General features: G+C 45.7%; 1 protein-coding gene across 1 annotated transcript in view; it reads left to right on the forward strand.

The window, feature by feature from the left end:
- The window catches only part of LOC124775767 (rho guanine nucleotide exchange factor 12), a 1141602-nt gene that overhangs the window by 780581 nt on the left and 334942 nt on the right, over nt 1–26079 (forward strand). The window contains exon 19 of the mRNA XM_047250599.1: nt 16981–17173. Coding sequence (XP_047106555.1) covers nt 16981–17173 — 193 coding nt within the window. The remainder of the gene's footprint in view (nt 1–16980; nt 17174–26079) is intronic.

Below are 26079 nucleotides of genomic sequence, written 5' to 3' on the forward strand. Positions count from 1 at the left end.
GAGTTCCTGGCCGCCCATGTCTGCTAGACATAACAGCTATTGTAGTCACATCGACTAGCGTCTGACTGGAAACAGGAGGGAGGTAACATTTTCGCTGCTACATCAGCTGGCTTTCGTAATGGATGTGAGCAGTCCAACATTTGTCGCGTTCGGAATGTCGTGCATGGATCTCAATACTGATCCATTACTGCTTTTGACCTTTACCACTATGACCTCAATTGTTAAGCCGATCTTAGAACACCGGGACGTCGTCGCCTTTCGCGGTTTCCGCTTCTGCAAAAAGAGATGGTCTACCTCTTCGTTCTTCGTCGGCACCTCCTAAGCACTGGATCGTATGATGGTACGTTGTTGCCATACGGTGCCATAAAATCACAAAGCGCTCTAACAGTGCTTCTCCTCTTCAAATGCATTACACGAATTAACCCACGATAACTTTATAAATATGTTGCGCTATTTTGTCTTGGCTCTTCTGCAGGCAATTCCACATTTTTATTAATCTGTTTCAAGTGTCATAGTTGAATGTGTCATGATTGGAGATTTTTACAAATCATAGATGGATTTTAAGGCATTATAAGCAACTCTGCCTTTAGGGAAGACGTTATCGCCCCCACCCGTTAGCTCGTGCGCATGGCGCACACGAAAGAACGCGAGCGCGATTGCTATGCCGACGCTTCGAAATAGCGCTGATGACCATGCCGTTGAGCGCCTCACGTCCATCACCACCATTATCATCTTGGCTACCGAGCGAAGGCGCCCAGTATTCAGCACAGTGGGCTCGCAGTCGGTTCAAACCCGCGTCCTGCCATCCTGATCTAGGTTTTCCGTGATTTCTCTAAATCGGTTCCTTTGAAAGGGCCCGGTCAACTTCCTTCCCCATCCTTCCCTATCTGATAGGACCAATGCCCTCGCTATTTGGTCCCCTTCCCCCAAACCAACCAAACAACGAATCATCTTCGCTCTTCTAGCGCGGGCATTTCTGTGTAGCATTACTGCAACCATTTACTTGCAAATAAATAGGATTAATTGCGTAACTTCATTTTTCAACGTGATAATTTAAACTTTTTGACTACCTTCCGTATATCTCGCTATCACTGTGGATTTTTCGTGTAAGCTGCTCCAGTTGCTCAATTTACTGCACGTCAGCTGACTTGAAAAGCCATATGGCAGTGCGAGGATTGAGTTAAATATTTCAGACATCTAGAACATAATATAAATATGAACATTAGAAACAAAGGTAGCTGAATGGATTATTTCAAAGATCTGTTAATTAAAAGATTTTAAGATGTTGTTCGAAGGCTAATGCCATTATATCCTCATAACGTAGATCAGTTTTTCGAAAAACTAAAGATGCGTTACGAAATAGAGTTGTAAGTTAGCCTCCACACTTCCCCTCTACCCGCTTATTTTTTAAATTGTTTTCAGTAAAGAAGTCACGCAGCTTGACTAACAACTCAGATTAGTGTTGCGATATTGAACTCGACATATTTATTAAAAGTGACAGGAAATTGCGAAGAACAATCAGTATTTCCAGCAACGCACTAATTGAAGTCTGCTGTGCACCGTTTGACGACTCACACTAGAAACACTCTGTAGTTCATACTAAAAACACTTCGAAGCTCAGCGTAAAATAAATTACACTTAATACATTTCAAGTATGTAGTTGCCCTAATTAGTAACAGCGCCTTAAGAAAGAACCAAGGCGATTCTCAGCTCATCCTTCCTCTGTGTGTTTCTTCCATCGATGAAGGAACGTTAACCGCCAACCTGACATACTTTTTTCTTAGTGATAATAACAAAACGGTGGTTCGGCTGACTCCAGACATGCATTACAATGTAGAATCGAAAATGTTTCCCGGAACAGAAGAGAAACGGATACGTAGGGATCAGAGGGAGCACGTGGGGTGTACCTATTATTTCGTTCAAGGAAATATTGGTGAGGCTACACTCAAACTGTCGTTAGACATAAATGCATGGCTGCCGTTTGGATGTAATCTTTAATGATATTACGCAACTCATTCAATAATGAAACAGATATGCATTGTGAAGGCAACGCATGGTGGAGTGAACTGAAACTATTGTTAGTTGGCAACCTCGCGACGACTACTTGTCATTAATTCGATTAATGTTTACACAAATGTAGTTCTAAGGTCTTTCTCACGATGGCATGTCCGCATTCTGTGATCAGATTTTCACTTTCGGAAATTGTACAACGGTCAGAAATATTTTTTCGGATGAACAAACAATACGGCGGTACCTGAGAGTATTAACGCATGAGAAGGAAAGTTAAAATATAGCCGCGAAAGCGCGATCACTGAACACCAATCAAGGCGTCTGATGGCAATATGGACCTCGGCGTTACAGGCTTCTATCGACTCACTTATCGAAGAAGACTCACGTACTGTGATTGGAAAAAAGTGCTAAAATTTCCAGTAAATGTTGATACAGTTCATTTTATCATTCACAACAAACTGAACCACTGTAAGATTCTGTATGATCGGTTCTGAGAGAGCTTACCGTTGCTCACAAAGGAAAGATTTCTCTGTTGCACCGAGCTCAAAAGTCGTTGCAATATTACTTATTTCTGCACGAGATTTTAACCTGTGATGAGTCTTGGATACATCATTTTGAACGGAAGTCCAAGCGTCAAAGCAAGCAGTGAAAACAGCGAGTGTCATCACTCCGTAAGAAATTCAAAACACAACCGTCGGCTGATGAATCCTTGTTTACAGCTTTTGGAGTTCCTATGATCCGATTTTCTGTGATATTCTGATATAGTCTGTATACTAGAGCGTGATATGAGAACGAAGTGAAGCAGTCACTGAGCTCGAAATATGCGGTATGGCAGAGGAAAAGCGCGCTTCTCCTTGAAAACAACGCTCGACTTCATAAAGCACTATTGGCACTGGAAACTGTTTGCAGAGTGGATTGTGGTCTCCCTCACTTCGTCCTCAGACAGCTTTGGCCTTGCCGGTTTCGATGTTTTTGTTTGGTCGGATGAAAGGTGCTTTGTCTGGCATAAAGTTAAACAGCAAAGATGATGGAAAGAGAAAGGTACGAAATTGTCATGGAGATGAAGATAAAGAATTGTCTGCTGATGTGACAAGACGCATCTTAAGATGCGTCAAGTGCATAGAAGTTTATAGGGATAAGGTGAAAATGGATAAAAATGGTATTAATGAACCGATTTTGGTGTGTAGGTGTTTCTGTGTAATTGTTGAATTACCTCGATAAACCGAAAAATGGTCCTGGCTGCTGTCCACCCTGGTGGGAATAGTAGCTGTCAGGATCATTTAATTTTTCACCGGGATTTTAGTTTTGTCGTTAATAAAGATGATATAGTCACGTTGCTGGTAAAGATGCTGCAGAATCAGTTTTCTCAAAATAACTGCGACCGTTTTGATATGTTTAACCATACTGAACTGGTCGTCCAGCATGAAAATTGTCTTTCCTGATCAATGTTGAAACAATGTGAGGAGGAGCTACTGCCTGAGGTTCAAATAGTGTTGGATAAAAATGGCCGTGTGGGAGGACGACGGTCGGCGCGGCGGGCCCGGCAGGTCGCGCGTTTGGTTAGCGCGGAAAGGCGTGCGTAGCGGCGCGCCCGCGTGAGTCACCGGCAGCGGCCAGCGGTGAGCTGGTACACCTCACCTCGCCGCCCATTCACGCCGCTGCCTTGGAGCACTGCCAGCCGCCGGCAGCCGGCCGCGCTCACCTGGCCGCGGCGCGCCGAAGGCCTCGCTCCCGCGACCTACACCTGAGCGCCCACACTGAGGCGCGCGTACGTACTGGACGCAGTTCAGCCAGACACCCGTACTCTCAAAATTCTGAGTGTACTCATTCCGATTTTTAAATCTGCATGCGTGCTGTAACGACCCTTTCCGGACCGCTACGCGTCACGATGGGCGAGAGAAATGGTGAGAGGGAGGGGGTGGGGGTGGGGGTGGGGGAGGGGAGAGCAGGTTCACATCGTGGCTTGCAGTTCAGCAGTGGTAGTGTAGTACTGACATGTTTATTCAAGCAGCTTTATACAGCGCTCCGGCCGGTCTCAGGGTCGCATTGTGTGCGTGCAAACGCAGTCTGTTGCAAATGTGCAGAAGCCACAATCACGCCGGTGACGTCCATTGCCTGGGTCCAGGGTCACGGGCGGCTGCTGCCTCGGCGCCGTTCGGGTCACGAGCGGGCGAAGAAAGGGCGCGAGACGCTTAGACCCTACATGTTTCGCCAGTTACATACTCCCGCACGGGCTCGTTGTCCCGTGATTGAGTGCGTTAGCCGACATTAGATGTCCTGATGCTGAGCAGCAGTGCTCCAGTAACCTAACAACACCCCTCTGCCACCAGCAGACCAGGACAGTGGCCGATGACTTGTAGGTGGCTAGAAGGTCGAGTGGGCGCGCCTCCACCAGCCGGATCGTCCGTCGACGGAAATGGTTCAGAGGGCAGATGCTGGGCGGACACCAGCTGTCTGCATAGGCGAAGTTCCGCAGTTGCCACGCCACAGGTATGGCGTGCCTCGTGCCGGAACTTGACCAGTTTATCAGTGGACAGGTAACCAGCCGATCACCACCAACCAGTGTTAGCCGTGGTTTCTCTGAAACTCAAAAGTCAGTCATTCTCTCCAGTTCAAGACGCACACCGAGTGGCTGCACGGCTGAATGCCTTGAGCCCATAAAATCAGTTACTTATACCCTTATTGCTACGCTTCTGACCTAACATTCTGACGGAGGGGGTGGCAGCGAGTCGGTTTACCATGGATAAGTACTGTTCTGCCAACTCTAACTCGTTCTGCCGAGTACACGCGTTACTATGCCCCTTTAAATTTTCTCAGAGTTACGGAATGTTACCTCACTTCTGGTCATACTGTGGTGGGGCGTTAGCAGTTCTAGGCGCCTCGGACATGACCGGTGAGGCGGAGGTTAGAGTCCTCCCTCGGGCATGGGTGTCTGTGTTTGTTCTTACGATAATTTATATTAAGTAGTGTGTAAGCTTAGGGACTGATGACCTTAGCAGTTAAGTCCCACAAGATTTCACACACATTTGAACATGACGGGTGCTGTTAACCCTTTCTGCCCTGAGTGTTTTGACGTAATGTCAATAATACTGCCCAGCATCTTATGTGATAAACACATCGGACGCACTGGTCTCTATTGTCTGGTCGCTGCTGAAAAATCTTTTAAGACACTCACAGTTTACTCACCTAAGTTTTTCGGGACGCAGCAATACTTCCAGAACTCATTGTGCTGGCCACTGCTGGGAAGAAAGCGCCCGATAGGAATGCGGTAATCAGGTGGATTCGCATTGTCACTTACATTCTACTTCACTCACCCCTTTAAAAACATAAATACCATTCTCAATACGGCGTGACTGAATTGTTTCATCCAAGGGAGGTAAACATATAAAAGCATCACACTTTTCTAGCGTGGTGAAACTGCCGGAGTAGTAACGGTCAAACTTTTCATTTTTGTGGCCTTGCATTGGTAGTTGCAGGGTAACGCCGACAACTAAAAAAGACAACGCAAGGCAGACGATGAAGTCGACTGCTAGAGGAATATTTTTCGACTGTCAAATGAACAGGCTGTACACAACCGCGGGCAGAAGGCGGCGAGGGGAAGGACTCTTACCCCACGTCAGCTCTAGGAGGCAATCTTCTTAGGTGTTCTGTACACACTATGCTGTTCGGTACTTTGTACCATTGTTAATGATTCCCTTTCGTGTTCGACTCTCGGTTGACCAAGGGAGAAACGACTTCTGTGGCTGTATCCGCCCTAACCTCCCATTTAAACTTTGCCAATAACGGTTTGCGGAGAGGTCGTCTCTCCCTTCCATGAACCGAACCGTAACAATAACAATTCTAGATGCACTCCTCTGTTGCTACCAGTAATCTATGGAAGGTCATTCACCGTCCCTGCAACTGACCTTTCTTACTCTCACATCGTGACTTGATTGTGTAGTGCGAATACACGAGAGACGATCGCCAGCAGTACTTGACGATGACTAGGCAATAGACGAAATACAGAACATAAGTTTGGAATCGTGTGTGAGATACGACATCTAGAAACATGTCGTGTTGGAGAATCACTGCAAGGTGGTCACAGTCGTATCTTTGTTCCCCGTCTGCGACGAAGGGGGAAGGGGGCTGCGAGGAAAAACCCAGCTGTCGTTGTGTTCGTAAACATTCGTTAGTGAATGAATCACGCGTTATTACGAGCCTGCTCTATCTGATAGTGTCGATTTATCTTTTTATAGAAGCACATCCTCTGCCAGCTCTGCTTCATGTTTTGTGCTCCAGTTAATGAGTGTCTCCTTGTAAGGACTTAAAATTCATGTTGATCCCCGTTTGTGCAGTGTTGTACCACTTTAATGAAGCCCAGGAAGAATCTACGTAATCCACTAATCCCTTAAATTCGGTTGACAGACCGTGTCCAATTGCGGATTGATGTGAAGCCTCTTTCCGCTCTTTCGTGTCAAAGTTCTGGGGGCGGATATTCAATGGAGCGTATACACGATAATCAGCGACGGCATCACATACTGATATTTTCGTCTGCCATCAGTCATGCCCACCATGGTAGCTTCGGGACCTACGATCAGGAAGTTGCGTCACACACTGTGTGTTCGGCCGCACTGGCGTGGATAACTACAACCAGGAATGGCAAACGACTGCAGTGAGTAGGCACATATTACAGAAAGTGTTTCCTTAATTCATGTATCTGTTAATTGGTAGGATAATAAGAAGGTGACTTGGACATCAGCACCGTGCTGCAGGTGCGCGATGTTCGACGTGGGTGCGACTCGGTCGGGCCCAAGGCCGCACCAGCCGGTAGGCTGCCGCGTGTGAAGGCCATTTACAGCTGTCCTGCTGACAACCTCTGCGTCTTCGTAACGCTCTTGTGCGTAGTGAACGATCGCACGACTGTCACTCCGCTTTTTTTAAGATCATCTGCTCCCCCCCCTCTCTCTCTCCCCCTCCCCCCTTCCCTCCCCTCTCCCACCCCTCAGTTAAGAAAGGCCACCCCAGATGTATCCAGAATGTAGAAATATATCGAGGTGCGGAAGTCGCAAAGTTATAGCGGCCTGTATGGGAATGTCCTGACTTTCGGAAGTAATTTTTATCGTTAATAGTCGCCTAATTTCGACATTTATTTTTTATTATTCGAACTATATACTTTTCCTGTGCTATTTGAAAGAAGCTTTTAAGACAAGTTCAGCGACTTAACATGTGCGGGACTCGATCAAATAGTATGAAGATAACAGCACCGCAAACCACTGTCACTGTCCCGCCGTCAGAAGAACAGGTTCCACAAATGCCTGCCCTAATATACCAAATATAAGCAAACACGTAAGTCCGGTATGGTTTTTATGTTTATCTGTGCACTTGAAGCCCATCAGTCTGTTTACTACTTTCGTGGCAATCTCAGAGCCTATGAGAAAGTCGATCGAGACTTTCACAGTGTGCACGGCAGTCGAAAAAGTAAATACCGCTTAAGGCGAAACTTTGCCAAACAGTTACAGAAGCGGTGGAGTTGTGTCCTGTGAAGAATATCCAGATCGTGCCAACCACTGACGATATGTCTTTGGCAATACGGCAAGGAAAAGGAGAGCAACTGATATAACAGTAAGCTAACATTGTAGCAGCAGTACAATGCAAATGGCACTAAAAGCTTCACGGCAGTGACTTGCGAAATTGGTTACAGTTCTCCGAATGTTACATAAAAAGTGATGCGGCATATCTATGCAAAAAGCATCGTTCACAAGCCGTGGGAAAGTAAACCTCGCAAATGCACTAATCGTCTGTGGAAAGTCCACGTCGACTCAAAGAAGTGGATAAAAAGGACGCTCTCGTTCCGTCAACGTTTTATGCGTTTTTCTTTTCCAAGACCCGCGTCACTGATTTGTTGCAGAAACTTACAACATACTCTGAGCTTAAACATAATGAAGAAGAGAATAACTACCTCAGTGCCAACAAGCATGGATTCGGAGAACATCGTGTGAAACCCAAATCTCACTTTTCTCTCATAACATACCGAAAGCATTGGATCAAAGCAGTCAGGTAGACGCAGTATTTCTTGATTTCCGAAAAGCGTTTGACTCGGTGACAAATTAATGCTTATTGTCAAAAGTGCAATCATATGGGCTATTAAGTGAAATTTGTGACTGGTTTGAAGACTTTTCGGTAGGGAGGACACAGCATGTCATCTTGGATGCGGAGTCATTGTCAGATGTAGAAGCATCTTCGGGTGTGCCCTAGGGAAGTGTATTGGGACCTTTGCTATTCATGTTGTATATGAATGAGCTTGCAGACAATATTAATAGTAAAATCGCGCTTTTTGCAGATGATGCAATTATCTGTTATGAAGTACTATCTGAGAGAAGCTGCATAGTCAGGTCATAAGACTTCAACATGGTGTAGAGATTATCAACTTGGTCTCATGTTCAGGAATGTAAAATTGTGCACTTCATAAAACGAAAAATGTAGTTATCTTATGAGTATAATATGAAAGAACAACGCTGGAAACGGCCAACTTGTACAAATACGTAGGTGTAACATCCCGTTGGGATATGACGTGGATTGATCACACGGGCTTAGTTGTGGGTGAAGCAGGTGGTAGACTCGGTTTATTTGTACAATAGTGGGAAGTGCAATCTGTCTACAAAGGAGATGGCTTACAAATCACTCCTGTGAACGGTTCTAGAATATTGCTCAAGTGTATGGGATCTGTAACAAATAGGAATAACAGAGGATATTGAACGTATACAGAGGAGGGCAGCACAAATTGTCACTGGTTTGTTTGATCCGCGAGAGAGTGTCACAGAAATACTGAAGGAGCCGAACTGGAAGACCCCTGAACGTAGACGTAAACTATCCCAAGAAAGTCTCTTAACAATGTTTGAAGAACCGTCTTTAAATGATGACACTAGGAATATAGTAGAGCCTCATGCGTATCGCTCACATAGGGATCATGAGGATAAGAATAGAATAATTACTGCAGGCACAGAACCATTCAAACATTCGTAGATGTAGATTGGTCTCTGTTCTGCTTATGGGAATCTAAATACACTCAAGTACCTTGAATTCCTAAGGTACGATGCCGCCGCAGTTGTTGGAAGACATCTCACTGGACGTATGTCAGTCAGTGGGGTACCAACATAACGAATATCACTACCACTCTGCACATGTAATGATAGACGCCCTTAATAGAATACTTGGAGGGCATTAAAAATTCGGTCAGGAAACGCAAAATTGTCTGCATACTCACTAAACTTCACATTTCTATATTTTTATCTGTGGTGAAAAATAAAACATACAGGTCTGCTAGGAAACACTGACGACTCCCGTAAACCTTATAACATCGGCTTCTGCTACCATTAACTCTAGATGAAACTCAACGGGCAGTATTGTTTCTCCAGAATTACCTAGTAGTATTTGATCAAATCGCATACATGATACGTTGTTGAATTCTCTTACAAGCTTGTTTCAAATGACACAGAAAAATCTATTAGTTCTATTAAAAAATAGATGTAACTTGCTGACAAGCTATAAAAATTTTTTGTGAACGACAGTAAATTTGCCAATCCTCTGCCAAAGCCTGGCGAATACAGTATCTTCATTCATTCATTCAGCGTATATTTAGACCGGTCTGTGCTCGCTGCTTCGCCATGCGTGCGCATATGTACCCCAGTTTCTTCGTGAATGGTGGACTCCTCGTAAGGGTTCTTCCATTGATTCTCAGCCTGGGATCTCCTTTACCTAAAAATGATTTTGTGCAGCTTTTAGTAGAAACGTCGGTAAGATGGGTATTAGAAACAATCGTTTCCATTTAAGACAATATTTTAATCTCAGACTAAGAGGAAACACACAAATGAAAGAAAGGCGAAAATTGTTCAGATACTTAAACGTTTTATGGCAGTTGTTAACACTTGAGGATAAAAAAGGTAATGTGATGCAGCACTCCTCGTTGCGGCTCCGAAATAGTGAACATTCTCATTAGAATTACCCATCAGAAGCACCATATTGGACAGTCACATCCAGCGCCCTCTTGAGGCATCACTATTTGCAGTCGAATCCGTTTTTATATGAAGCAAGAGGAATCGAGCTCGTACTGAACATAACTAACGTTTATTACATACAGAATACTTGCTAGGTAAATGGGAGTTGTTATATATTATTGAAAAAGGGCCATTAAAATGGCATAAAATGTGTGTAAGCATTAACAAGAAACCCCTGCGCGAACCATTCGCAGAATCTTCATACTTGTATTTTGGAAGCAGTATCTGACTTCTATATGTTCGCTGCAAACCAAGTCTGCGTACTTGTTTCTGGAGCCTCTGAGTTACGTAGAGACTCCGACCAGTCTGAAACTTCAATGTTACGCACGGTGGGTGACATGTATTCAATTTAGGGCATCAAAGAAACAGCTTTGTACTAAATTTTGTATTAACAGTAGACCTATGAGCCAGTTCTCCATTTTGTCCTATTTCCGAAAATAAATATTTCAAAAGGCAGTTCTTTCATTCATTGTCATTGAGAATGGACAGTCGGAGATCAAATGAGCAATTGCACTTTTTAGCAAATTGCTGACCTGACACAAGACTCGTCCCTTAGTTCTTCACCTCTGAGTGCCGAAGTGGTAGGACTCTGACTCGCAGTCAGGACGACAGCAGTTCAAATCTCCGTCCGACCATGCGTATTCAGTTTTTCATAGTTTCCCTAAATATGCTGGGCTACTGCTGAAATGGTTCATTTTGAAACGTTCCAGGCTGATTTACTCCCCCTATCGGATCTTGTACTTGGGCGCTAATGACATCGTTGTTGTTATGGCGTTGAACCTTTTTTTCTTTTTTTTCCACCATTCTAAGGGAGTAGGGTTGACACCACCGAAGTCGCAAATGCCGCGGTTTGGTGTAAGTGGAGTGTGCGATTGTGGCTCAGAGATGTCATTGTAGTAAACGATTTGTAACAATTCATTGTCGCTGCGGTGCCAACTGCTGCTCAAATTGCTGCTGCAGATGCAGTACGATGCGCCAGAGCCCCACGCCGAACAAGATTGTCTTCCCTCTCGGTAGTGCCACGTGGCCGTCTAGAGCCCGCTGTTCTTCTGACCATACTTTCCCATGCCAGCAATCATGTGCAACGGCTACATTCCTGCCAAACCTGTCTGGCTTATAGCAGAAGGAACATGAAGCTCCTGGTAGCCATATTAAACGACCTTGTTCAAACACAGGAAGGTTCTGATAATAGTGACTTCCTCGACGCCTTAAGACATTCTTGACGAACATCAACTCACCTCGTCCAAAGGTAACTAACGCTCACTACCATTACAACGTGTATTTAAAGCAAACTGGATTTGCATCCTTATAATGTCTCTACTAGCGCCACTCTTATGGTACTGGCGAAAAATTTGAACAGACATCAATTTTCATATATAGGAACAAGCTTACCGACTTCTAGTTTATGTCGCAAAAGTCCTTGTTGATGCCTTTTTTTCGTCAGTGTTGAAGTTACTTACTTCTCGACAGTAAGTGGTGGGTGGGAAAACACAACAGTAGTGTTTTCAGAGACACGCTGTTACGAAGTTCGAGGTTAGCACTGTCTCCTGTCGACGCCTTCAGTTTCTGAGTCGAAATTATATTTGTGTGGTTACGTTACATGTCTGGAATTTTGTTGTAGAGGCCGACCTCTCTGTTAACGGACACACACCGCCGACAGTTGAAGAGGGTCGTAATGTGTAATAGGCAGACATCCATCCAGACCATCACACAGGAATACGAAACTGCATGACCCACTGCAAGTACTATGACAGTTATGCGGGAAGTGAGAAAACGGATTTCATGGTTGAGCGGCTGCTCATAAGCCACACATCATTCCGGTAAATGTCAAACGACGCCTCGCTTCGTGTAAGGAGCGTAAGCGTTGGACGATTGAACAGTGGAAAAACGTTGTGTGGTGTGACGAATCACGGTACACAATGTGGCGATCCGATGGCAGGATGTGGGTATGGCAGACGCCCGGTGAAAGTCATCTGCCAACGTGTATAGTGCCAACAGTAAAATTCGGGGGCGATGATGTTATGGTGTGGTCGTGTTTTTCATGGAGGGGGCTTGAACCCCTTGTTTTGCGTGGCACTAGCACAGCACAGGCGTACATTGCTCTTTTATGCCTCTACTTGCTTCCCACTGTTCAAGAGCAATTGGCGGATGGGGATTGCATCTTTCAACACGATCGACCATCTGTTCATAATGCACGGCTTGTGGCGGAGTGGTTACACAACAGTAACATCCCTGTAATGGACTGGCCTGCACAGAGTCGTGACCTGTATCCTGCAGAACACATTTGGGATGTTTTGCAACGCCGGCTTGGTGTCAGGCTTCATCGACTGACATAGATACCTCTCCACAGTGCTGCACTCCGTGAAGAATGAGCTGCCATTCCTCAAAAAACTTCCAGCACGTGACTGAACGTATGGTTGCGAGAGTGGAAGCTGTCAGGAAGGCTAAGAGTGGGCCAAGACCGTATTGAATTCCGGCATTACCGATGGAGGGCGCCACGAACTTGTAGGTCGTTTTCAGCCAGGTGTCCGGAAACTTTTGATCACATTGTGTACGTAAGCTGACAGCATGCGCTGTGTTTTCACAGAGGAAGTGCTACCTTAGTTGAAAACATTCAGACACTTTCACGTCTTGGCGCCAAGTCGCGAGTGTGATCCGCGGAATGTGTTATACAACAGGACTGGACTGCAGGACACAGGCAGCCATGTGGCGCTGTCACTTACATAGCTGCCTAAGCTTCCCCCGGCACGCGCAGATCCGAGCGGAGCAGCAGCGGGAGGAGGACGAGGCTTTAAAACGCGCTGGTTACTGCAGCGGGGGTCCGCTGACGCCACGGGCTATTTATAAAGGCGGGCAGGCCAGTGCCCGGCGGGCAGCCGCGCGCCGCTTCGCAGGCGGCAGCGTGCTCCGCTATCCCCTGCTGAACGGAATTAGAGAAGGGCTGGCTGCGCTCTATGGCCATGATGGACCCGTAATCGAGTAACTAACGCTCCACAGCCAGCTCATCTGCGGGTAATTCCTCCAATAGAAAATCCTGCGAACAGTGCCAAGTTCAAGGCTGCTCCTCATCCACGTTTTTAGCCGTCGCTTTAGTTACATTGCGAAAGTTCGTGACATAGAACCTGTCCATTTAATAGCAAACTGGTCCCATTTCTTGTTTAGTTCTCTGTAAAGTGTGGTTCATTTGGAGGCTTTGCAAATGCTGGCCTTCAATATTTGTTTTTATGCAAGTTGCACGGGAAAACTAGAATTAACGACGCAATTGGCGCTTTGCTGACAGTTGGTAATACATCACTGATTTAATTTCAGCTCTAATTAGTATGTGCGTCGTGGTGGTATTCAAAGAGAATATCAATATTAAGATTATTGCCGTGTACTCGGTACTGTGAAGTATTTAGACGCTGAGTATTTTATAAGTCAATCACTGGTACGAAAGCTTGTAGATAGCTGATTCTGATAGAAGTTAAACACTGAAAGCAAAATCTACAAAGCTAAGGTAACACAGAATTCAACCAGAGCTTCATTTCAAAATACGAGTATTCATTTGTCGACTTCAAAGAAAACTGGTTCGCCAAGTTTTGTTACAGATGTTTTGAGCGCGATATTACTGTACGCAAATAAACCAAAATGGCTGTCACAGGGGTAGGAAGGTTGTCGTAGTGTCTACCTTTCATCAGTGAGAAATAATCGATTAATAATACTGAAATACCATATTGCATATGTTCTCTGTTGGATTTCGCTAGGACAAGAATGTTGCCACAGAATTAACTCAGATGTAATTATTTTAAAGCATTTCTTGCACGCGTAGAACTAAAATTACATCCTCCATTTTTGTGCTAAAGAAAATTGCGAGCGTACTTCAGATAAAAAAATTGGTTGTATGTAGCATTCACTAAATGTAAGTAAACACAGAATACACAGCTGACGTTTTCTTGGATTTTTTACGTAAACGTGCGGCGTAATTCTACGTTGTAGTTTCCACTGGGGCCCTGTAAACTGGAGACAGTAGTAGAAATAATACGTTCTTTCTAAGACATTTGTGGTAAAGTTATACTGTAATTTGGAAAGTTTGAGGCCCACGAATGCTGTCTTCAATTCTTCCAACATAAAAAGTTCCACCTGTGTTAGAAAAACTAGTAAAAGTATGAAGCAGCTTGAATTTAGAGGTTAACAGCGCACACATGTATGAATTGAAAACAATCAGTAAATTGTACTTTACACGACTCGTAATTTAATAAAATGGCATACGATCTGACAGAGGCTAAACACAACCGGCCGTGCAGGGCCGCTATTCTTTGTGTTTTAATTAGTAAATTAAATCTTCAAAATAGGTACCGTAAATGTTAAGCACTGAATGAGAATTTTTGAAGGTTGTAAGCAGATAATTATTGCCAATAGCCAACTTGAAATGGTACGAGTAAGTGTTACGGTAAAAGCCGGATTCTTTGTTTTGAAAAATTCCATGCTCCATCAGCCCGGGCGGGTACTCTGTATCTAATGAACCTATATGACACTGAAGCAAATAAGGTCGAGTTTCATGACCGTGTGTAAGTATTTGAACACTCGAAAAAATCTGGAGCAGATGAAGTGTTAAAAGTAATTTGTAGTTTGTGGCAAACGTTCCGATTTCACTCCTGTGAGAACGAAGAGCTCGTCTTATGCGCCACAAACCCGTTGAAACTCGTAAAAATATGCTATGTTTGGTGATTTCGACTTTATTTTGCATTTGAATGGAACAGTAAGTGAAATGTTGGATTAGGTGGTCGTCTATGCTTGTGACATCCGATAGTTTCCTTTATATTTTACTAGGTCACTATTGGATGCTGATCACACTTTGCAGATCAATAATGTACACAAGCGTGATAGGTATTTCTATACTTAAATTAGACACTTTCTGCAGAAGTACACCATTATTCACATTAAGCTAAAGAAAGGGGGAGGAAAAATGCGCCGATAGACGAGGTACATACAGTATTGTGATGTACAAATGTCCACTTCACGCAAGTATTGGCAAACAGAGCCTAATTTGTTTTTATGCAAGTTACTAAAAATTCTTAAATTTTACTTGTTAAAAATTTTTCATTTTGTGGTGTGTACGGGCGTCCCTCTCTGGTGCCGTTGTGAAGAGGGTGATTTGGAACAGCGGAGGCAGTGTGCAGAATATGACTGACTAGAGCGTAAGGGTCAAACAAAGTTCAGTGAATTTGTGTCTGGAGAAGCATGATTTCCGTGTTGGAGGACATTTAATTTATCCCACGCAGCACCTTGCACAATTGATTTCAAGGGTCGACACGCTGTTACAAGATGGTGCACTGTTCCTAACAAAGGCAGAAGTGTTAACCATGAGACGCATTCGTTTGGTATCCTCTTCTGCGTGACACTTTGCTTCCCCTTCTGGAAAAATGTGTCTTTGTTGGTGTGAATTATCGCATATCTGCTACATGACAGTGCTCCAGCCAGCTTTCGAGATCTGACTGGAAGCGATGTGTATCTTAAACTGGAATGTGCTGTATAGGGTCCAACATGATACTGTTAGTGTCAGACATTTAAGACATCTGAATAATGGGGTCGGGGCGTGGCCTCCACCAGTAGCGGAGAAAATGGCCATTTGTAGGGCGGGAAAAAGTTGCCACTTCAAGTGGACGTAGATTTAGTGATGACGGTGACTGGAACCGCTCAGCGAGCCTTGGATGTAACATTTCTGTTCACAATGGTCACTCATTTTGCTACAGACACGGGATTGCGGCAGGTATTGCTTCTCGATGACGAGCTGTTGGCGGCGCGCTGGGTGCCGAGGTCATCAGGTGGACAGCACGTGTTAGCAGTGACAGGCGTCGGCGTCGTCGAAGCCGCCACCGATCCATGTGTCAGCCGCGGCTCCTGGCAGCCACGCTAACTCGTCGTCGGCACCTACCACACCGAGAAGAATACTGTTCACAATGTAACACACAGCAAGGTCGAAGTCAAGTCAAAGGCGTAGGCCTTCACTGGGCCGTGATGAGCAACGGTAAAGGCCCTCATGAATCTGTGAACAGCAGCAGAGCGCTCCGACAGCCCCTTGTTCAGACTCTGAACGTGATGCCTTAGACGGAGTTGGTCGCTAGCAGATGATGATCGCCCAGCAGTGCGTAGGCGCCAAGTTGTCTGTTGACTAGCCCAGCTCAGACGGACACCTGCTGCTACTGGAGACAAAGTCCCTGGAAAACTTCTCGGTCTCTCATATGGTACTGAAGTGCTCTTCACCTCGAAGTTAACAGCTAACAAAAGTTATGGTGGTCAGGATGCAGGATCGTGTACGGAGGCTAATATGGTTGTCTACAGAGAATGTTGGCGAGTATCTGAAAACATCTGAGAGAGGGCGTTTGGTTTGAAGGGATGGGAATATTTAAGTCGACTGCAAAGTTCTTCTCTGACAGCAACGCCCCACCCTGGAAGAGAGAACAGGATGCGGCGGATTTGCGTCGCCTTTTGGTGTCGTTGAGTTCACTTGTTCTGATTTTCTTGTTTTGTCGGCTCCTGCAAGAGCCTTGCCGGAGTAGTAATATTGCGTAACTGCACTCTGCAGAGGCACTGAATAGCTTTTTCTGCTTTTTTAGCAATTCCGTGCATAGGTTTCCTAAACTGTGTTGTTGAAACTTGATGGTAAATTAAAATTGTGTGCCCGATCGAGACTCGACCTCGGGAACTTTGCCTTTTGCGATCGAGTGCTCTACTGACCGAGCTACTCAAGCACGACTGACGAGGAGCCCTAACAGCTTTACTTCCTCCCGTTCCTTGTCTCCTACCTTGCAAACTTGTCGTTTATCATTTCTAGGGCTGTATTCCAAATTGACCCCTCGCTATTGAAAATAGATCTGCATTAATGTTGCAGCTGCACCTGACGACGCGTTATCAGCTGGGTGTGGTGTTAAAGCGCGCGTGTGTGTGTGTTGTGCAGGCGAGCGCCCGGCTGGCGGCGCGGGCCGGCGACCGGACCCCGTGCGAGAGAGCGAGGAGCGGGCAGACGCGGCGGCGGCAGCGGCGGCGGCCGTGGCCACGGGCGGCACCACCGTGGCCGGGGGTGGCGGGGGCGCGCCCCACCAGCGGCACTCCCACCACGAGGACGACGACGGCCGCCTGCACCACGACCTGTGAGTACACCTCTCTCTCTCTCTCTCTCTCTCTATTGAAAAACCGAACAATAGAAAACATTTTTTTGTATAAATGCTTTACTCACGTGACTTCCCTTCTCCGCCGCATAGTCAACACGCACATCCAACTGCTTGTCGTATCGTAACACCAATTTGTTTTTTCCCCTCGTCATAGAATGGCGCCACCTTGTTCTTCAGGCAGTTGCCAGCGTCTTTGACCGCACTAGGCTGCTAGGACTTCGTCTTAAGGGAAAAAAGATAAAACCTTGGTGCCAAATCCGGATTATAGGGAGAATGTTGAAAAATATCCCAGCTAAAAAGTGTTTCCCCATCTTTCGGTCTAGAGTAAAGGATCGCGCATCGTCGCGCGCGTGAGAGAGAGAGATATGGTTCTTTGAGTAATCATTTTGCACCGTTCAATTCAGGATTGACCATAGGAGTTCCGTAAGTGTCTCACAGTAAGCGTGTAATGTCATAGTAGTCTCACATGTTACTCTCGTGAAACCTGTTGTCAAAATTCCTTCGCGATATCAAGAAATTGTAACCATAATTTTGCCGTTTGACAGCGCATGCTTGCATTTTTTGAGCTTATTGGGAGAGTGTTTGGACTCTTCACGTACTCCACCTACTTTTCGATTCTGTTTAGAAATTCCTGTTCTTGGTACCACCGGGCGAGAAGGCGCAATGGTTAGCACACTGGACACTCACTTAGGACGACGGTTCAAATAACGCATTGACCGTCCAGAATTAGGTTTTTCGTGATTTCCCTCAATCCATCCAGGCAAATGTCGGTATAGTCTCTTTTGAAAGGCAAGGCCGATTTCCTTTTCCACTTCAAAATCCGACCTTGTGCTCCGTATCTAATGATTTAGTTGTCGACGTAACGGTTAAGCGTGAATTTCCTTTTTCATAGTAGTGGTGAAGGAACGTAAGACCTCACCCATTCTTTGTTTTCGGAAGATCGCTTAGACATTTTGGTACCCACCGTGCACAAATCTGTCTGTAAAAGTGTTAAAAGGGTTCTCCTCGAAATATAAGGCACATCTTCCGAAAATTCGCACGCCCTTGACCAGTTTCATGATGCACATGCGCCCAACCAGACTTAAATTTTCTGCACCGCTTCTTCACAGCGCGATCAATAAAACCCCATCGCCCTTACTCAAGACACAGTGAGTCTTAGCGGCATTGACTCTTGCAGGAGGCATTCCTTGCAGGGAGAGTGCGATAGAAAGTGCTAGGCAACAGGCGGCAGATGGAACAACTTGGTCTATTTCCATCGCTTGCTGCTTACAGACTAGTGAACGCAACAGAGCTGAAGGACGCTACGTAACCTTGAGAGTCCCATTTTCCAACCACACAAGCGCACTGAAGGTGCAAGCATTTCATCTCAAAGGCCAGTCGATGGCAAAATTGTGCATAGTCCTTCTACCCATGTTTCACAAATTTGGTACGTGCGATGAGACCGTGTGTTCGGAAGTCTTTCATCATGAATCAACGTGGGTGGATCAGGTGTTCAGGGTGTGTGTGTGTGTGTGTGTGTGTGTGTGTGTGTGTGTGTAAAAGGGGCGTGGCATTCGTTTGAAGTAGAGTTGCTTAAGATACCGTTTGAGGTCGGGCTTGCTCTACCACGTTTGTCGTACTGACAACCTCAATGAGCACAAACGGCAGGCGTTGCTGAATGTTTTGCGTACTCCGCTTTGCTTTGAATTTTGTGTTTCTTGTCTCCTTATTCTGAAATGACTGAAAAGGCTTTCTCAGCTCCATGAAGAACTTCGAATATGACACCCATGACATCAGAGTATCGACGATCGTTATCGAGACGTAGCAGCTCCGCTTTCGGAGAACCAAAGATCATGGGTATAGGCGGGAGGAAGGCGGGGGATTCGTTCCCCCACTCTAAGTCCACCCGTGTTAATACTCGCGTTTTGGTGCCACGTCGTTGATCCCACTAAGAAGTGAAGAGACGGCAGGTGCTGAAAACATGACTTGACAATCGACTGAAGTGTAGTGTTGCTGAACTGGACCTAGAGGGTCCAGAAATTCTGAAGAATGAACTGAGGAAGCCGACAGCAAATTAGACAGCTTAATGAGCCGCCCTCTGAAAACTGCTTGTCAGCACTATGTACGGTAGGATAAGGAGAAAATACAGGCAAAATAATTGAGTGAAACAGTGTTCAACTTCCAAACAAAGGAACGTCTTACTTTCTCTTATCCAGATCGAATTTCAAAGATGGGTTGACCTATATGTATGCGTTTGAACGCAAAATCCATGAAGGTAATGACATAAACCTAATTAAGAAGCTGTATATGACCAAAACGCCAAAATCGAGGATATTAGGACAGTAAAATCTCGAAGTGTTAAAGAGATAACAAGACGACATTGTCAACTTGGTTCCTATATCAGTCTTCCCAAGTGCCTTGCATGATGTCCGCATATAAATATAGTGAAATTACGCAGTTCATACTACGATAGTCGCTAAAAACAGAGATTCGGTTTATTTCCCAGACAGAATTAATAAAATTAGTAAATAGCTTGGAAAAACAGTCAACAAATTCTTCTATCATCTTGAATGAGAGAGTGCATGGGAAGGAACCGAATTCAGATATGTAATATGGCGGCGTAAAAAAAAGTAGGATCATGTTGGGAGGATTACAACAATTGACAGCACTCGGACAACATATAAAAATGTCGAAACATGTAATTTGGACGTGACTACCAGTTTTCCAGCTGACAGACTGTTGTATGTTGTAGATAATACCATACAGAAACGCACTCTGGATGCTTGCAACATTGCCCAGGAGTACGATGAAGGTATCTGAAATCTGAATGTATCACCGAATATTTTCGACTCCAGGCTAGCAAACGATAAGAATGGCATGTTCCCGTGCAGAGGAAATCTGTCTTAAACGCCTCCGTCAAACTCGGATTAGCTTCGTATATTTTCTCCACATCTTTAGAAGCGAGGAGGAGAGGTTATGCTGGTTATCAGTGACTGAAAGATAAAAAATGCCGTTGGACTAACCCTCCAGGTCCAGTTCGGTACCACTACACGTCAGTGGATTGTCACAAATACACTCCTGGAAATGGAAAAAAGAACACATTGACACCGGTGTGTCAGACCCACCATACTTGCTCCGGACACTGCGAGAGGGCTGTACAAGCAATGATCACACGCACGGCACAGCGGACACACCAGGAACCGCGGTGTTGGCCGTCGAATGGCGCTAGCTGCGCAGCATTTGTGCACCGCCGCCGTCAGTCTCAGCCAGTTTGCCGTGGCATACGGAGCTCCATCGCAGTCTTTTAACACTGGTAGCATGCCGCGACAGCGTGGACGTGAACCGTATGTGCAGTTGACGGACTTTGAGCGAGGGCGTATAGTGGGCATGCGGGAGGCCGGGTGGACGTACCGCCGAATTGCTCAACACGTGGGGCGTGAGGTCTCCACAGTACATCGATGTTGTCGCCAGTGGTCGGCGGAAGGTGCACGTGCCCGTCGACCTGGGACCGGACCGCAGCGACGGACGGATGCACGCCAAGACCGTAGGATCCTACGCAGTGCCGTAGGGGACCGCACCGCCACTTCCCAGCAAATTAGGGACACTGTTGCTCCTGGGGTATCGGCGAGGATCATTCGCAACCGTCTCCATGAAGCTGGGCTACGGTCCCGCACACCGTTAGGCCGTCTTCCGCTCACGCCCCAACATCGTGCAGCCCGCCTCCAGTGGTGTCGCGACAGGCGTGAATGGAGGGACTAATGGAGACGTGTCGTCTTCAGCGATGAGAGTCGCTTCTGCCTTGGTGCCAATGATGGTCGTATGCGTGTTTGGCGCCGTGCAGGTGAGCGCCACAATCAGGACTGAATACGACCGAGGCACACAGGGCCAACACCCGGCATCATGGTGTGGGGAGCGATCTCCTACACTGGCCGTACACCACTGGTGATCGTCGAGGGGACACTGAATAGTGCACGGTACATCCAAACCGTCATCGAACCCATCGTTCTACCATTGCTAGACCGGCAAGGGAACTTGCTGTTCCAACAGGACAATGCACGTCCGCATGTATCCCGTGCCACCCAACGTGCTCTAGAAGGTGTAAGTCAACTACCCTGGCCAGCAAGATCTCCGGATCTGTCCCCCATTGAGCATGTTTGGGACTGGATGAAGCGTCGTCTCACGCGGCCTGCACGTCCAGCACGAACGCTGGTCCAACTGAGGCGCCAGGTGGAAATGGCATGGCAAGCCGTTCCACAGGACTACATCCAGCATCTCTACAATCGTCTCCATGGGAGAATAGCAGCCTGCATTGCTGCGAAAGGTGGATATACACTGTACTAGTGCCGACATTGTGCATGCTCTGTTGCCTGTGTCTATGTGCCTGTGGTTCTGTCAGTGTGATCATGTGATGTATCTGAACCCAGGAATGTGTCAATAAAGTTTCCCCTTCCTGGGACAATGAATTCACGGTGTTCCTATTTCAATTTCCAGGAGTGTATTTTCAGCATCTGCTGTCACTTCAGTTCTTCGTGGTGTCAACAACGTTGCACTCGAACGTGAGCGGTATCACATGGGAACACAGACCGGGGGTTCATGGCTGCAGATCCCCTCAGTGATTCAAAGTAGAAAACTTTGTCTCTTTGTTTAAAGCTGCTAATAACATAAAAGTGTGTTTCGCTATGGTCGGGAAAATTATGTTAGGAAATCGGATTGAAAAAAGTACTTGCTGTCAAGTCACCTTTATTGAAGACAAGCAACAGATACTTAATAATACGGTAGACGCATGGTTGACTGACTGGTGCTTTCTGGTGAAGTCTTCCGTACGGTTCGGTTGCTCAATACATGGATCGCAATTACGAGCATGACTAGCGATTAGTAAGAAAGAAAATATAGGTGGTGAGGGTTAAAAGAAGTCAATTAGCACTGTTGTCGATTTTACTAAAATTTGCACATAGCAGTCCCATAACCTGCTACATGGAGTTGCTAAATCACTTTGCATTCCGGCATTTTTACGAGATAAAAATGACTTTATCTCCTCGTCCAATACAGGTACAGCAGTAACTGACAAGTACGATATCGACGAGACCTTGAGTCTTTAGACGTTGGTTCGTACCTCTTTATATAAGTTGCACATTTTGCACCGAAATTTTCACCTCTAACGCCGTTGAAAACAACAGCCTCCTGCTTTGTGATAATCGTCATTTAACTGGATTAGCCATTGACTTCGCACTGCTCACTTTTAGTGCTGCGTATCCACAGCTGTGTATCACTTAAGTATTTCTGCAAAGTGCGTTACTCCGCAAACTAAGCAGTGGCGCGATGGACACGTTACAGAACAGAAGAAAGCCATTCCTTGCTTGGCCAGATGCATTTCGGCTCGTTTTGTTGTATTATCAGTGATGCGAGACCCACATTTTCATTTGTACGTTGTACAGCCTACATACTGTTCTATCGTACAATTATGTTAAAACTGCTGCATACGAGTGAAATATATCTGCTTCAGGCCAGCGATGATGTCTCAACAAATTGAAAGGAAGTGGGTCTTGCAAAAAGAATATTGCCTTTATTCTGTCGCATACAGACGATCCTAACCTAAAAACATAATAGTTAGTGAGGGGATGGCAAATCAACAACGTTGGACATGTTACTTGAAATTCATTTCATAACATTTCGTTGCCAGTGGCTATTATGAAGCCACCTATCAGAAATGCAAAGTAATCAGTTCATTTTCATGTCCGAATGATGCACTCCAGCTCGCGCTGCCGCGTCGGCATGGCCAGCGGCATTTACTCAGCTGTTCACCTGTAACATCTGTCTGTTGATTGATGACCTGCATGACGTGAACACAACGAAGGTTACACCAGTGAAAGGACGTTGTAAACACACACAGATAAAGTAAGAAGCATATCTACAGACAGCCTTGTAGGGGGGGGGGGGCAACCACAGCTATGTTTATTCATCCTGGGGCTTAATAACGGCTTCAACTGTACAGGGTCCTTTATTACTGTACCACTACTTGTTTCGTGGCGCTAAAAGCCACATCTTCGGGTGACATATGATTAAAACATTAAAGCGGAAGCATATATGCCTTACTGTGATCACCCTTATTGCCTGTTGTTCAGACAGTGCTAATCGAATTCCCGAGAGTTTTGGTGTGGTTTTCACTTCAGTCAAACGCCCTTTTCCCCAGTGGCTCGGAGCTTCCGTAGCGTCTGGTGAAGTCGCACACGCGGCTGCGGCCGGAATCCGTACCACCTCATCGGTTTGCGGCGCGCGAAACAAATTGCGCCACGCACTACTTCACAGGTCAATGGGGTCCAGATAAGGGTAGTCGGATGCGCTTTGGCAATCCAGACAGAATTAAACTTCTCAGTACTCCCACGTCAGTAACGGACTGTAGTAATCCAACTAAACTCAGAAATGTTCCGATATCGTATCAGTAGAATGGAAATAGTCGACCGCTAACAGTAAACACACCTCTTTAATCTGTCGTCTAGCAACTCCCACCAATAACCTCCACAACAACACAATAGGAATGCGGTTTAAAATGGCTAGGAGAAAAAGCCACACAAACACGCCACACTCATATTTCCACGGAAACGAATATAATTCATTAAAGTAAATGAAAACCAACATAGCGAAGTATGTCTCGTTCACTAGACACCACCTTCCAATTAGCTGCTGGTCTCCACAATCTAATTTGTGCGTGTGCGCCCTCGCTAAAATGCAACACTCAACTAGAATTACACGACCCGAAATTCTACATCTACATTTATACTCCGCAAGCCACCCAACGGTGTGTGGCGGAGGGCACTTTACGTGCCACTGTCATTACCTCCCTTTCCTGTTCCAGTCGCGTATGGTTCGCGGGAAGAACGACTGTCTGAAAGCCTCCGTGCGCGCTCTACTCTCTCTAATTTTACATTCGTGATCTCCTCGGGAGGTATAAGTAGGGGGAAGCAATATATTCGATACCTCATCCAGAAACGCACCCTCTCGAAACCTGGCGAGCAAGCTACACCGCGGTGCAGAGCGCCTCTCTTGCAGAGTCTGCCACTTGAGTTTATTAAACATCTCCGTAACGCTATCACGGTTACCAAATAACCCTGTGACGAAACGCGCCGCTCTTCTTTGGATCTTCTCTCTCTCCTCCGTCAAACCGATCTGGTACGGGTCCCACACTGATGAGCAATACTCAAGTATAGGTCGAACGAGTGTTTTGTAAGCCACCTCCTTTGTTGATGGACTACATTTTCTAAGCACTCTCCCAATGAATCTCAACCTGGTACCCGCCTTACCAACAATTAATTTTATATGATCATTCCACTTCAAATCGTTCCGGCACGCATACTCCCAGATATTTTACAGAAGTAACTGCCACCAGTGTTTGTTCCGCTATCATATAATCATACAATAAAGGATCCTTCTTTCAATGTATTCGCAATACATTTGTCTATGTTAACGGTCAGTTGCCACTCCCTGCACCAAGTGCCTATCCGCTGCAGATCTTCCTGCATTTCGCTACAATTTTCTAATGCTGCAACTTCTCTGTATACTACAGCATCATCCGCGAAAAGCCGCATGGAACTTCCGACACTGTCTACTAGGTCATTTATATATATTGTGAAAAGCAATGGTCCCATAACACTCCCCTGTGGCACGCCAGAGGTTACTTTAACGTCTGTAGACGTCTCTCCATTGAGAAGAACATGCTGTGTTCTGTTTGCTAAAAACTCTTCAATCCAGCCACACAGCTGGTCTGATATTCCGTAGGCTCTTACTTTATCAGGCGACAGTGCGGAACTGTATCGAACGCTTTCCGGAAGTCAAGAAAAATAGCATCTACCTGGGAGCCTGTATCTAATATTTTCTGGGTCTCATGAACAAATAAAGCGAGTTGGGTCTCATACGATCGCTGTTTCCGGAATCCATGTTGATTCCTACATAGTAGATTCTGGGTTTCCAAAAACGACATGATACTCGAGCAAAAAACATGTTCTAAAATTCTACAACAGATCGACGTCACAGATATAGGTCTATAGTTTTGCGCATCTGCTCGACGACCCTTCTTGAAGACTGGGACTATCTGTGCTCTTTTCCAATCATTTGGAACCCTCCGTTCCTCTAGAGACTTGCGGTACACGGCTGTTAGAAGGGGGGCAAGTTCTTTCGCGTACTCTGTGTAGAATCGAATTGGTATCCCGTCAGGTCCAGTGGACTTTCCTCTGTTGAGTGATTCCAGTTGCTTTTCTATTCCTTGGACACTTATTTCGATGTCAGCCATTTTTTCGTTTGTGCGAGGATTTAGAGAAGGAACTGCAGTGCGGTCTTCCTCCGTGAAACAGCTTTGGAAAAAGGTGTTTAGTATTTCAGCTTTACGCGTGTCATCCTCTGTTTCAATGCCATCATCATCCCGTAGTGTCTGGATATGCTGTTTCGAGCCACTTACTGATTTAACGTAAGACCAGAACTTCCTAGGATTTTCTGTCAAGTCGGTACATAGAATTTTACTTTCGAATTCACTGAACGCTTCACGCATAGCCCTCCTTACGCTAACTTTGACATCGTTTAGCTTCTGTTTGTCTGAGAGGTTTTGGCTGCGTTTAAACTTGGAGTGGAGCTCTCTTTGCTTTCGCAGTAGTTTCCTAACTTCGTTGTTGTACCACGGTGGGTTTTTCGCGTCCCTCACGGTTTTACTCGGCACGTACCTGTCTAAAACGCATTTTACGATTGCCTTGAACTTTTTCCATAAACACTCAACATTGTCAGTGTCGGAACAGAAATTTTCGTTTTGCTCTGATAGGTAGTCTGAAATCTGCCTTCTATTACTCTTGCTAAACAGATAAACCTTCCTCCCTTTTTTATATTCCTATTAACTTCCATATTCAGGGATGCTGCAACGGCCT

Source organism: Schistocerca piceifrons, chromosome 2 (assembly GCF_021461385.2).
Source record: "Schistocerca piceifrons isolate TAMUIC-IGC-003096 chromosome 2, iqSchPice1.1, whole genome shotgun sequence".
In the NCBI taxonomy this organism is placed as follows: domain Eukaryota; kingdom Metazoa; phylum Arthropoda; class Insecta; order Orthoptera; family Acrididae; genus Schistocerca; species Schistocerca piceifrons.